Raw genomic sequence first — 14,575 nt, 5'->3', positions numbered from 1 at the left:
AATAATAATAATAATAATAATAATAATAATGATAATGCATGAATGATTCTTATTATTATATATTACGAGGTTTCAAAACAAACTCAAACCCAAAATAATACTATAATCAATTCCCACACACAGAAGCTTCATAGAATCGATTCCATCGTACAAAAACCGCGTTCCCTTTCAACACAGCTCTTCATGTTATTACCTATTTCGAGTTCCATTATCACCATGCCTTTTGCCACCATTGGAGGTGCACATATCTTCTCTCACGTGATGTGTTTCGAAGTGTTGGGTACAAACAAAGTTCCACATCAAATAAAATATAAAATACACACATGAGATACATCCCTTAGTAAGAGGTCTTTCGGAGTGGTTCCAAAAGACAAATCTTGGAGAGCAACAAACAAACTGCATGATGTCAAAGGACCTAAAAAAACCCCACCTCTCAATATGCTAACTTTGAGTTAAGGAGGAGATTGTTGGGATTTTATGACTCAAACTTTTGCCTCTTATATTGTAAAATCACGACACTAAGTACATCTTAATCCAAACGAAGCATGAACAAGCATCCCAAAAATGGTGTAATAGTAATGTTAAACAATATATATTTTTGTAAAAATTCATGAATCACTCACAAATCCCCTTCCATGAAGGAAGATTGGCTCATATGCTAATATCGCATATTCGTGTTCTCTCACTAGCTTTCAAATTTTTGGGTTCAAATGCAAAACGCATTTGCTAATCCGTTTCACCAAATCTCATTGTACATTAAATTACAGAAAGCGAACACAATGTTAATGTCCATTGAGTTACAAAATCCAATTTTAATCCAAACACCGGTTAGATCCAAACTGTACACCAAATTACAAAATCCGACATATTTGTTTATTTAATATATAATAAACATGAAGGAAAATAAGAATAAATGGAAAATTGTGAGGTACAAGAATAAGTCCAAAAGTTGTTAGTGGACTTGTTGGGTCGGCTGAAAGAGAGTCGAGCCCGTTAAGGGCCCACTGTTTAGAAAAAATCAGATCTGAAAACGTGAAAATTATGTGTAGCCAACTGGCAACGACTTCTGGGACTGAAAGAAGATTCTGGAAGGACTTCAAACCCTAATTATATAAGCTAATTATCACCTTCTCCTTAGGTCTCCCTTGAATCACAGTGGTGTTGTCGCTGTGGTTTTTCATTTTCTTCCTTCCTTTTAGATCTCTTGTTTGTCTCAGACACACGCTGAAAAACAATGGCTGGGAAAGGTGAGGGTCCTGCTATCGGAATCGATCTCGGAACCACGTACTCTTGTGTCGGGGTCTGGCAACATGACCGCGTTGAAATCATTGCCAACGACCAAGGCAACAGAACGACGCCGTCTTACGTTGGATTCACCGACACCGAGCGTCTCATTGGCGACGCCGCCAAGAACCAAGTCGCCATGAACCCCATCAACACCGTCTTCGGTAACATCTCTTAAGCACACATTTTTTGTTCTACATTTTTACTCTGCAAATGAATAGACTTGTGCTTCTCTTTTATTTATTTGTTTATTTATTATATCTGATAATGATGTGCACAAAAAGAACTCCTGTTTTTTAGATCTACGGCGCTGTAGAAATTCGGTTACTTTATTAACCTTTTTTTTTTCTATTTGTTTCTAATTTTAGTTTCCATATGAGAAATATCCGAGGTTTGTTGTCTGTACATATGTCGTAAAATTTTTGTCTTTTGTCACTCTTACCTAAGAAGAACACTTAGTTGAATAAAATTGATCTGTATCGGATTAGTTTTCTTGTGTAGAAAGTAATACTTAAAATGTGAACAACTAGAGGAACTGAAATTTGAATAAAGAACAAGTACGGAGATTTAAATATAAAAGGAGGCCATCTATATGAACTAAAAATTAGAAAGGAGATAATTATACAGATTAAGTGATAGTTTAACTTGGAAATTTTGATGAATTATTTTAGATACGTTTAAGTTTCTGGCTTCAGTTTGCCTGAAGTATGTGGTTTTTTTTGCATTTAGTGATGTACTTGATGTCTAATTTTTAAGCTCATTTTTTGAATCACAGATGCAAAGAGGTTGATTGGTCGTAGATTCACCGATGCCCCTGTTCAGAGTGATATCAAATTGTGGCCTTTTAAGGTTATTGCTGGTCCTGCCGATAAGCCAACTATTGTAGTTAACTACAAGGGTGAGGAGAAACAATTTGCTGCTGAGGAAATCTCTTCGATGGTGCTCATGAAGATGCGTGAAATTGCTGAGGCTTACCTGGGCTCTACAGTGAAGAATGCTGTTGTTACCGTCCCTGCTTACTTCAATGATTCTCAGCGTCAAGCTACCAAGGATGCTGGCGTTATTGCTGGTCTCAATGTCATGCGTATTATCAATGAGCCTACTGCAGCTGCCATTGCATATGGTCTTGATAAGAAAGCATCAAGTGTGGGTGAGAAGAACGTGTTGATCTTTGATCTTGGTGGTGGGACATTCGATGTTTCTTTACTTACTATCGAGGAGGGCATCTTCGAGGTGAAAGCCACAGCTGGTGACACCCATCTTGGAGGAGAGGATTTTGATAACCGGATGGTGAACCACTTTGTGCAAGAGTTTAAGAGGAAGAACAAGAAGGACATAAGTGGAAACCCCAGAGCACTTAGAAGGTTGAGGACTGCTTGTGAGAGGGCGAAGAGAACCTTGTCATCTACTGCTCAGACTACTATTGAAATTGATTCTCTATACGAGGGAATTGATTTCTACTCCACCATTACTCGTGCCAGATTTGAGGAGCTCAATATGGACCTCTTCAGAAAATGTATGGAACCAGTGGAGAAGTGTTTGAGGGATGCTAAGATGGACAAAAGAAGCGTGGACGATGTTGTCCTTGTTGGTGGTTCTACCAGAATTCCCAAGGTTCAGCAACTACTCCAGGACTTCTTTAATGGAAAGGAGCTGTGCAAGAGCATCAACCCTGATGAGGCTGTTGCTTATGGTGCGGCTGTCCAGGCTGCGATCTTAAGTGGTGAAGGCAATGAGAAGGTTCAAGATCTTCTCCTTCTTGATGTTACTCCTCTATCTCTTGGTTTGGAGACCGCCGGTGGTGTGATGACTGTCCTGATCCCTAGGAACACTACAATTCCAACAAAGAAAGAACAGGTTTTCTCAACATACTCTGATAACCAGCCTGGTGTGTTGATCCAGGTCTTTGAAGGTGAAAGAGCAAGGACCAGAGATAACAATTTGTTGGGCAAATTTGAACTTTCTGGCATTCCTCCTGCTCCCAGGGGTGTTCCACAAATTACAGTGTGCTTTGACATTGATGCCAATGGTATCTTGAACGTCTCTGCTGAAGATAAAACCACTGGCCAGAAAAACAAGATCACTATCACCAATGACAAGGGTAGGTTGTCGAAGGAGGATATTGAGAAGATGGTTCAAGAGGCTGAGAAGTACAAATCCGAGGATGAAGATCACAAGAAGAAGGTCGAGGCCAAGAACGCCTTGGAAAACTACGCTTACAATATGAGGAACACTGTGAAGGATGACAAGATTGGTGGCAAACTGGATCCTGCTGACAAGAAAAAGATTGAGGATGCAATTGAGCAAGCTATCCAATGGTTGGACAGCAACCAGCTTGCAGAGGCAGATGAGTTTGAGGATAAAATGAAGGAATTGGAAAGCGTCTGCAATCCTATCATTGCCAAAATGTACCAGGGTGGTGCCGGTCCAGACATGGGCGGTGCTCCTCCAGCAGAGGATGAATATACTCCTTCTGGTGGAAGTGGCGCTGGCCCCAAGATTGAGGAAGTCGACTAAATCATATTTGCTTTCCATCACTTAAATTATTTTTTTTGAAAGAACTTATTTTGATGTTTTTTTGTTGGATTTAACTGCATTATTCTTCTTGCATTGGATACTAATTATTTTCCCCGTCTGGACATGTACCTTGCTCGAAACATTATGTTATGTTTATGTTTTTAGATGGCTAGATTGAGGATACTCAACTATCTAGATACATAGATTATTCTAGGTTATTTTGTTATGTTAACATTTGTGTTATGTGATGTTTTCAGGACTTTACGTTTATTTAATCATGTTTTTCACTCTATCTTTTGGCTATGAATTTGAAAGTTTTCTGTATAGTTTATTAGTTATGATGATAATTCTAAATTGTTCATTAAGTCGCTCACAAAATTGATATACTTGTCTTTTTATTTTGTAAAATCCTTATTTTGTAAGGTTTAATCAACATTTGAAATTCAAAAATACAGAAGTTCAAGTCTTGAACTATTTTCATAACTCGAGTTGAAATCAAATTAATAATATTATAATGGAAATTGGATCTTTGGAAATCATTTTGGTTTTTATAGTAATTACCTATTAATTACGTTTAAACCAATGTTTAATTAGGTGATAACTATTACGCTGATAATTTTTTTTTTATTATTGATGGAATCTCACACGTTAGTCTGCATCTGAAATATGGATGGTTGAAAAGTATTTTTAGGAAGTTTTTCATTTTTTGTTATTTATTTTTTAAGAGATATGACAAATTAGTTTTTTATATGCCCAAGGTGTGCTTAATGCTTTACTATTTTTAAGTATTCTATTATAAAATACATTATTTATACTGGCTACACTATTTTAGGATTAAATTTACAATAAATTATTAACAAACTTTTATGTTAGATACAAATCAACTCAACAGTCTTGAGATGGAATTTAATAGGAAAAAAACATAACAGTCTTCAAGTGGATACATATCTTGTCTCTTATGGTTCATCTTGAGTAAAACAACGTTGAACGACTAAGTGAAAGAGCCATTTGAAAACTACCTTGAAACATGGGTTAAATGTAAGAGTGTTTCATCTACACCTCCAAGATCTCATCCTGTACCTCCAAAAATTCCACTTTTAATCTTCTGACATCTCATCATCATCCTGCACCTCCAACCTTTTCAAAACTTTATTTTTAACTTTAATACATATTTTTCCATTTTCTTTTCTTTTTTATTAAAAAAATCTTCACTACCTTAATAATAATTTAATTTATTATATTTTAAAATTTAAATATTATTTAAAATAATTTTTTATTTTAATAATTATTAAAATATAATTTATATTATAATAATAATTATATTAAAAACATAAAAACAAAATAATAAAATAATAATAATAATAATAATAATAAATAATAATAAATAATAATAAAAATAAATTTGATTTAACATATTCAAATATATTAAATTATAATAAAATATTAAAATAAATTAAATAATTATTAAATTTTAAATAAAAATGAAAATTTTAAAAAGCTTATTTATATATTAAAATCTATAAAATATGTTAATACTTTTCTTTTTATTTAAAATTTAATAAATATTAAACTTAAATAAAAATTATAATATGTACTTATTATATTTTTATATTTTAATAATTAATAAATATAATTTATATTTTTAAATTAGTTCTATTAAGAAAATTGAAAAATAATAACTAAAATAAAAATAAAAATAAAAATAAAAATAATACTTAAAATCATATTTAATATATTTAAATATATTAAATTATATTAAAATATTAAATTAAATTTAATAATTATTAAAATTTTAAAAAAACAAAATTTTGAAAAATTTGTTAGTCGGATACAGATATCCGATATATCCATATCCGATAAAGAATGGTTTTTAAAATTTTATTTTATATATAAATTTTAATAATTATTTAATTTAATTTAATATTTTAATATAATTTAGTATATTTAAATATTTTATTTAATATAATTTTATTTGTTATTTGATAAATAACTGTTTTAAAACTTTGGTTATTATTTAAATTTTAATAATTAATTAATTTAATTTAATATTTTAATATAATTTAATATATTTAAGTATATTAAATATTTTATTTAATATAATTTAATTTTTGTTATTATTTTTATTTTTAATTATTTTATTTTTTATTTTTAATATAATTATTATTATAACATAAATCATATTTTAATAATTATTAAAATATAAAATTATATTAAATAATATTTAAATTTTAAATTTAATTATTATTAAGGTGATATAGAGTCTTTTTAACAAGAAAAAGAAGAAAATAAAAATATATTTATTAAAATTAAAAATAAAATTTTCTATAAAGTTAAAGGTGTAGAATAATGATGAGATGTCATAAGGTTAAAAGTGAAATTTTTGGAGGTGTAGGATGAGATCTTGGAGGCGTTGGATGAAACACTCTAGATGTATTAGGGTAGGCCTAAAAGTTTTCTAATTTCTTTGTTTGTTGTTTTTTTCTCTTTAAAAAATAAAACAAAATCAACATAACAGTGTTTTCCCCCATGCTTCTCAGAAAATAAAAGGTTTGGATGTTTCTGTAGTTCATAAGATATAATCATATATATTTTCAGTATTTAAAAACTTATGTTAAATTTAAAAATGTTTTAACAACTATTTTTTAGGTTTTTATTAACTGCAATCGGTTTAATGTTAAAAATGATAAAACAAAGATAAAAAGTATTTTAGATTAAAATTATTGAAAAAACTAAATTCATAATTTAATTAATGTGTCATTCCACGTAAGATCCAATTTTTAATAGTATTCAACTGTCATAAAATCATCATGCATCTAATACACAGAACAATTAACTCAAAAAACATAAAGGATACTATTTAATTAATTCATACTCAAAGAACTTAAAGGATACTATTTAAGTTATTCATATATAATTATAATACCAAATTATACATACAAGAATCTTATAAAATTAAGAATGTTATTACATTAAATAAAAATAAGTAATAGAGTCTTTTAAAGACTGATATAAACAAAAAATTAGCATCTTTGAGCATCATCCCTATATGTTCATACCATTAAGGTGATGATTACAAATAAGAAGACAAACATACAAACATACAAACAAACAGAGATAAAAAGATAAATTAATTTATCAAAAGAGCATTCATACAACAAAAATATAGATGTTAACACATACAAAGTTATATCAACAAATTCTAAGATATATAATCATTCATTCAAGACTTCACCTATCAGATACATGTATTGATGTCAAAAATTGACAGGTTATGCACTTGTGATAGCTTCTATTGTTCTGTAGAGCCATTGCAAATGAGTTTCATCTTACCACACACACAAGATTAATTTGTTAATGTCTTAGGTCAAGATAAAGTCCCTGAACTATAACTTTTGATATTGTATATAAAGTTTGACTTATAGTTATTTTGGATAACTTTATAAATATTTTATATATATTCCTTGAGTTAAACTATTTTATTGTATTGATCTTGTGATAATTTCTTAATAGTGTTTATACTATTTTAATAAGATGTTACATAATGTATTTCAATTTCTTGAAATAGTTAAAACCCCTCTTCCAATTTCAAGGTTAATATTCACATAGTATAATCTCAAAGTTAAATTTGTTTTGAAATCAATAGTTATTTTTAATTTATTCCTTCAGAAATTTAATTATTGAAATTCAAATAAAAGTTAATAATAATAATTGACATTCCTTAGTGTTGTTTGTTTGCAAGTCTAGGTTACAATCTAGTGAGGTTTTTCATGCATCACATCAAATTTCTTCCTGCACTCCATATGTTTTCAGAAAATTTGATCCAAAATAGGAGTGGAGTGAATGACTTCAGGAAAGATATTTCCAGAATTTGTCTAGTTTGTTCCGGAAAGCAAAATCCGGTTGGTGGGGTGAAGAAGAAATTTGATGGTGCTGGAAGAAATACCCTGCAATTTACTATTGAAAGTGGACGAATATAGTTGTGGGGCTAAAATTGAAGCCTTGGGACTTTTGGTGGTTATTTCTTCGTGCACTCTTCACAGTTATGACGGTGTCTCATTTCATAAACCGGAAGGGTAAAATGGAGATTTTAATATTTATTGAGATGCAAGATGAAAATATGAAGACACAAAAAGAAATTGTGGATTTTGTAACCCTGGGCCATCATTTTGGTATTTTATTAGTTAATTTGTCAAAAGAAAATATTGTTAGTTGCACCCCTTATTTTTATTTAAACTCCAATGCATTAATATTATGTATTTTGACAAAAAGGATCCGTACAACACAAATACGTTTTTATTGTCTGTCTATCTACGTTTTCATTGTTTATTATTATTAGTTCACAGTCTTTGTCACTCATGAGAACTTATTTTCCTGTATATTATTCTACTATGCAATATATGTTATATTTAAGAAATATCTTTATACTAAAATGTAAAATAAAGATTAAAGTATAAATATAATTCCTCTTGTTAAAAATACATTGCGTAAAAGTTCATAAGCTGGTTTAAAAAAATGAAACAGTTCAGTATTCTTGCAAATGTGATATTCCCAATAAAGTAAGATAATATAAACCAATGAAATTGCCATTTATTATGTCGTATTTGTTTGGAAAGTAATTTATTTTGTAAGCTTAATTTCACTTTCGGTATTTCTAATATTTTGTTTGTATAATTTTAGTCCCTCGTGTTTAAATTGTACATGAGTCCTCAACCCATCACGTATGTACAATTCTAGTAGTTAAAATTTTAATTGTATTAGGGGAGTAACTTGAAAATGACTATTAAGGCCAAAACCTTATTTTTACGATTCAATAAATTAAAATTCTACAATAACCTCACCTATCAATTTATCTCTCTATCTATTTATCTATCTATATATATATAAACGAGTAAACGAATAAAGATATAATTAATATCTTTAAAATACTCTTTACAAGTATACAAAAAAATATTAACATGAATGTTATAACTTATTTCCACAAAGGGAACTCGACCTTCTTCTTTTTTTCATTCCTAATATATCATTTATATTTATAATGTTTATATATTGTTTTTGTCTATTATCTAATTGTACACCTATTTTGGGTGTAAATTTAATATTTTTCTTATATTTTTTTCTTATTCGATGTGGGGAAGATAAATATACATCTTATTTTGTGTTCTGCAAACGAGTTAAAACAAGATAAGGATGAAAAGTAAAAACAAAAGAGGAAAGAGAAAATAATAAATAATAAATAAGAAATGAGGTGATAAAGAATAAAATAAAACAAAGTAAAATGAATTTTTTGTGACGCGTATACACGCCACTTAATACAGCATGAATCATAAAAGACTTCAGCCAGCTCAATTTTTCAAGTTTCTGGCTAATACACAAACCTTCCATTTTCTTCTTTATACTTACTCAATACAGACAAAATAACATTTTTATATATAAAATAATTTGAAATAAATGAAATAAAAAATAAAAAATCACTTTTTATTAGATACTACAAAGGTGTATAAAATTTAAAAAGTTTACATGTAAAATTTCCCATAAATATATTTGCCACTTCTGACAGAAGAAAAAGCGAAAACAAATGCATTGCTTCAAGTTGAATTAAGTCTAACACAAAAATCCATATTAAAATTAAAACTCTGTTAAATTAGTACCATTTATCATATATGGATATCATTGATCTAAGTTGTTCCAAACATCGATGTTGTAATACATCGCTTATAATATGTCCCTGCTTCCTTTGCCTTCAGTTCACCACCATTGCTGGTGCTTCCCATTCATCATCAGCCCCTTTTACTTTCTCAGGATGAAAAAAAATCAACTTTTTTCTTACACATCAATTTTACAGAAGTGAATTAAATCGAAATATAAATTTAAAAATGGTATAAAATGATTTGACAGAGTGAGGGTAGCGTGTCCCATAGGAAAAATTGATTCATGCACGAATGTGGCAGGGTAGGAAAATGGTCTTAAATATAATTTGGGACACCGTGTCTGATGACAGCAAGGCTCTGTGAAGACATTAAAGTTTCATTTACAATGCTCAACTGCCCCTCACCCGTTAGTTAACTTTCTCCCCTATAAAGAAACAACCTCTCCAAAGTCTTCACCTCACAGACTCAGAGTAACCAAAGGAGACTGCAACTACTCATTGTGTGTTCCTAGTGTGTGGGAGTCAAACAGAGAGAGAGAGAGAGAGACATGGCTAAGTTTTGTGTCTTGTTCTTGGTTCTTGCTTTGGCTGTGGCCACAAGTGCCAGAAACGCACCCACTGATGCTGGTCTCAAGGACCAGAAGAACTTCATCACCTACGGTGGAGTCGGTGGCTATTCCGGAATTGGGAATAATGGACTACCTTTTGCAGGAGGTGGTGCTGGAATAGGAGGTGGTTTTGGCGCCGGTGGTGGACTCGGTGGTGGCCTCGGCGGCACTACTGGCATCGGTGGAATCGGAGGACTCGGCGGTACCGGTGGTGGAATTGGTGGCGGTGTTGGTGGTGGCGTTGGAAGCGGCATTGGAAACGGCGTTGGTGGGGGTGTTGTTCCTTTCCCTTGAGATCGTTGAAAGTGCATGCATGCATGCATGCATGCAAGGGTTCTTCTGGATGACTCTAGTGTTTGTTTTCGTTCAGGAAATAATGTTGTTTATGTGCGTGTTCATCAGCCAGCAGTTTAGTGTTTCACGTGTTGGGAAAGTGAAAAAGAGTAGTGTATCTTGTAACGTGTCATTCCATCTTTCATTTGTTTAGGTTTTCTGTCAACCATAGCACTCGTATATATACGTGGTTCTTTCATAGTTGCAACATTTCATTTTAGCTTCCAAGTAATATGAGTTCAACTTTCTATTTGCTTACCTCCACTTCCTGGTTCAACTTTCAAATGTTTAAGATCGTGTGTGCTAAATAATATTTAAAAATAAATAATTTCAGTTTTAGAATACTTTACATATACTATATGGTAATTAATCAATTTACTTCAAAATACGACTAAACTCCTTATCTCTACTCTTTATTTTCTTAGTAATTATCTAAGTTAATTATTAGATTATGTAAAGAAATATTATTGGATTGACGTGACTATTATATTCCAAATATGTGCAAATGGCTTACGAATATAGAAATGTCTAATACAAGATTGCGACTACTTTTTTTCTTTCAGCAGACACTTAAAAAATCATTTTAATAATAAAATTTTATATTTAAATAATAATAAATATAAATAAAATTTTAAAATAAAGTAATAAAAATATATGTAGTTATATATAAAATAAAAGAGTGTCAAATATCATTACTGTTTGAGCTCAAAAATCGGATTTTCTTAAGGAAATCAAGTTTAGTATGATTCGGAACTACCACTGCTTGATTAAAAAAAGGAAAAAAAAATATAACAATTTAAGGAAATGATAAAAAAATTCAATATTTTGTATTTGACCAAATAAATGTGCTAAGGAATTAAGCTCAACAAGATCTATCAACTTTCGTCTTAGTAAAACAGTTATACAATATTCCAAGTAAATTGAAAATCTCGTCAATTGTATTGTATTATTATTTACGGCCCGTTATTATTATTATTATATCAAGTAAACGTAGTCTATTTTACTGATATCATTTAATATTATATTATTAATTTTATATCATGGATCCTAAGACTGAAAGACCTTATAAATATATTTTTGTTATTTTTCAAAAAATACTCACTCATTCTTATATTCATTTTCTCTTATTCAAACAATTTTATTAATTTGAATGTTAGAAAATATTTTGTTAAGTAAATTTTCTGTGTTTCAAACTTCAAGAGTACATGTTAAGATTTTTCAAACCACTTAAATTTTGTTATTTATGTGAATATTTACACTCAATATAATCGATGAGATCAGTGTGAAATCAAGATGTAAAAAAGTAATTAAATAAAAAAAAATTCTTTCACATCTAATCCACTAAAATTATTATCCCAACCCACATAATCATTACAAAAATGCATGTTATTAGACTATAGTTGTTATATTTCCAAATTATTACGAGTGTCATACTATTTTATTTTTATAAAATAACTAACAATTAAAAAAATTAAGCATATATTAGATTTGATGATGGTAAAACTCACTATACACACCATACATATACATACATACATACATACATATACATACATACATACATATATATATATATATACATATATATATATACATACATACATATATATATATATATATATATATATATATATATATATATATTAGAAAACACTCATCCAACATTAATTATATCATATTTCTATTTTAAAATTTAAAATTTAAAATTATTCGAGACGATTCAAAAGTAAAATTATTATCTTTTTATTAAGTGTTAGATGTGTAAGAAAACTTTATGCAAAAATTTTAATTTTTCATGTAAATCAGATAATCCTATTAAAAGTAATGATATCACACCATCATTTTTCTCTAACATTCAAGCAAACACATTATAAATTATGATTTTATTACAATTTTTTTTTTCTTAAAATAATTAACCAGTCAAACCAACAAAAAGTTCCCGGTAGTGTGGAGTTCAATCTTCCACCTATAGATTCTTATTTCTATACATATATATAATGGTTGAGATTCCAAAAAATGAGCTGTAGAAGATCTTGATCCAATCCAAAGCACGGCAAGAGTGTAGATGACATTAAATTTTCATTTACCATTCTCAACTGCCCCTCGCTGCAGGTTAGTTCATTGTCCCCCGTAAAAAACACATTCTCCAAATTTCCACACACGACACAGTCACTGAGAGTAACCGAAGGAGAGTTCAAACATTTCCTAGTGTCTGGGAGTGAGACAAAGAGAGAGACATGAAGTGTTGTGTCTTGGTGATGGTTCTTGCTCTGGTTATGTCCACAAGTGCCAGAAATGTACCCAGCGATGCTGCTCTCAAAGATCAGAAGAACTTCATCACGTATGGTGGCATTGGTGGTTACTCCGGAATTGGGAGCAACGGACTACCTTTTGGAGGAGTTGGTGCTGGAATAGGTTATTAGAAAGTGGGTTTTTTAAGCTTAACTCAACCCCACAAAACCGGCTTGTAGGGTGAGGTTTGCACCTCACTTATATATATTATAATTTGACCTTATCTCTAGTCGATGTGGGACTTCCAACATAGGTGGCGGTGGACTAGGTGGCGGCACTACCGGGATAGGTGGACTTGGAGGCACGGGTAATGGAGTTGGCTGCGGTGGTGCTCATCCTTGAGTTGACCACCATTCATGCATGCATACATGCATATGGTTTCTTCATGTTTCTTTGGATTACCCTAGTCTTTGGATTTCCTAGAGTGTTTATGATTTATGTTCGTGTTGTTAATTAATCGTGCAAGCATGCTAGGTTTATTACCATTGGAGAGTAAGTTGAATGTCTTCTAATGTTCATATTTGTGTTAATTAAAGTATCAACCTTACGACTCATATATATATATATATATATATATATACTTACACTTATGAAACTTCCCTTTCCTTTCGTACGGAAAGGTCTCAGTTAATTGGGGGCCATGCATTAGCTTTATAGCCACATGTTTTTGTTGTACATATACACGTATTACATAGAGACATATCAGAGTAAAAAAAATCTGGTTTTTGTGGGTGTCCGTCAGTTCTTAAAAGATAACAGATAATGGTGTTGACTATTGAATGCAGTACTGCAATTTTTTCAGCAAGAATTAATAGGGGGTCATTTGGGATTTACCATTATTTATGAATGTATGGTAAATGCCATAGCAGCAATAGTTTGGACCAAATGTACTTATAGGTAAAACATTTGAAGGTTCCTAAAATATATAGACAAAACGAGTTACACATTACTTGCTTACTATTATAGCAAGCGTAGTTCAAAATACTGATTAATTATCACTATTTGTGGATTTGAATGGGGGAATGTTCTGCTCTCGTCTTTCTTCCTCCATGGAGATTCTAGCAATATATATATATATATATATAGGGTGGTCCAACGTGATTCAATCCATAGCCAACAACTGGTGATATCTCTTTTGAATAGGTTGGTGTTGTCTGAGTTCTTAATTAAGCCACAAAGAGAGTAAACAAAGTCATATAGATCAGTCTGTAAGAGCATTCATTTGGAGATTTTCCAGTACCTACCCATAGTATATAAATTCAAAGCATTTTATCAACTTTATGAAGGGTTTAATTATTTTTTACCTTTTTCTTATTAAGAAATTATCTAAAAGAAATCGTATTCAGACGATTTTTGGACAAGAGTTTATAAAATTCTTTATCTAAATATTAAATTTATAACATTAAATTTTAATAATAAGACCCTGATCTAAATTTATTTTATAATATAAATATAAGTTTATTAAACAAAAATTACAATTTTTTTAGAAGAAATGTAGAATAATAAAACCTACATAAAGTAAAAGAAAAGTTTGATAATATAATATTTTGTATTAGATTTTTGTCTAATGGACTTTAAAAACCCACTAAATAATGGGATTGCAATCACGTTTTCTATTTTCTGTCTGTGATTTTAATTTCAAATTAATAATTGTTGTGAATTATTATTAAATTCATAATTGTTATGCTGATGTTCCACATGCTCGAGACAATTTTAAACAATTTCTGATAAGGGTTACACAATTTCTCTTACTTTGAAGTTGTTTCTAATTAATAATGTATATATTTTGACAAAGTTCTTATTGAAGCTAATTACATCATGAAAAAAGCTTGGTTATATATTTACTCATATAGAAAGAGAAAGTTTCATATAATAAGTGAAAGTATATAATAAT

General features: G+C 30.2%; 3 protein-coding genes across 3 annotated transcripts; all 3 read left to right on the top strand.

The window, feature by feature from the left end:
* The first annotated feature begins 1,128 nt into the window (after positions 1 to 1,128).
* On the top strand, positions 1,129 to 4,093 carry LOC124825588 (heat shock cognate 70 kDa protein 2-like). The gene is made up of 2 exons (XM_047298237.2): positions 1,129 to 1,448; positions 2,060 to 4,093. The coding sequence occupies exons 1-2, from the start codon at positions 1,235 to 1,237 to the stop codon at positions 3,799 to 3,801; spliced, it is 1,956 nt and encodes a 651-aa protein (XP_047154193.2). The 5' UTR covers positions 1,129 to 1,234; the 3' UTR covers positions 3,802 to 4,093.
* Positions 4,094 to 9,903: 5,810 nt separating this feature from the next.
* LOC124825587 (uncharacterized) lies at positions 9,904 to 10,647 on the top strand. The gene has a single exon (XM_047298235.2). It carries the CDS (start codon positions 9,997 to 9,999, stop codon positions 10,348 to 10,350), a length of 354 nt encoding a protein of 117 aa, XP_047154191.1. The 5' UTR covers positions 9,904 to 9,996; the 3' UTR covers positions 10,351 to 10,647.
* A 1,878-nt stretch (positions 10,648 to 12,525) lies between these two features.
* LOC124825580 (uncharacterized) lies at positions 12,526 to 13,183 on the top strand. Its single transcript, XM_047298225.2, has 2 exons — positions 12,526 to 12,804; positions 12,935 to 13,183. The coding sequence occupies exons 1-2, from the start codon at positions 12,627 to 12,629 to the stop codon at positions 13,021 to 13,023; spliced, it is 267 nt and encodes an 88-aa protein (XP_047154181.2). The 5' UTR covers positions 12,526 to 12,626; the 3' UTR covers positions 13,024 to 13,183.
* The last annotated feature ends 1,392 nt before the right edge of the window (positions 13,184 to 14,575 follow it).

Source organism: Vigna umbellata, chromosome 5, assembly GCF_029865625.1.
Source record: "Vigna umbellata cultivar VRB3 chromosome 5, Vumbellata_1.0, whole genome shotgun sequence".
NCBI lineage: Eukaryota > Viridiplantae > Streptophyta > Magnoliopsida > Fabales > Fabaceae > Vigna > Vigna umbellata.
Note: the sequence above shows the minus strand (reverse complement) of the source record. Positions and strands in the feature narration are given on the sequence as shown.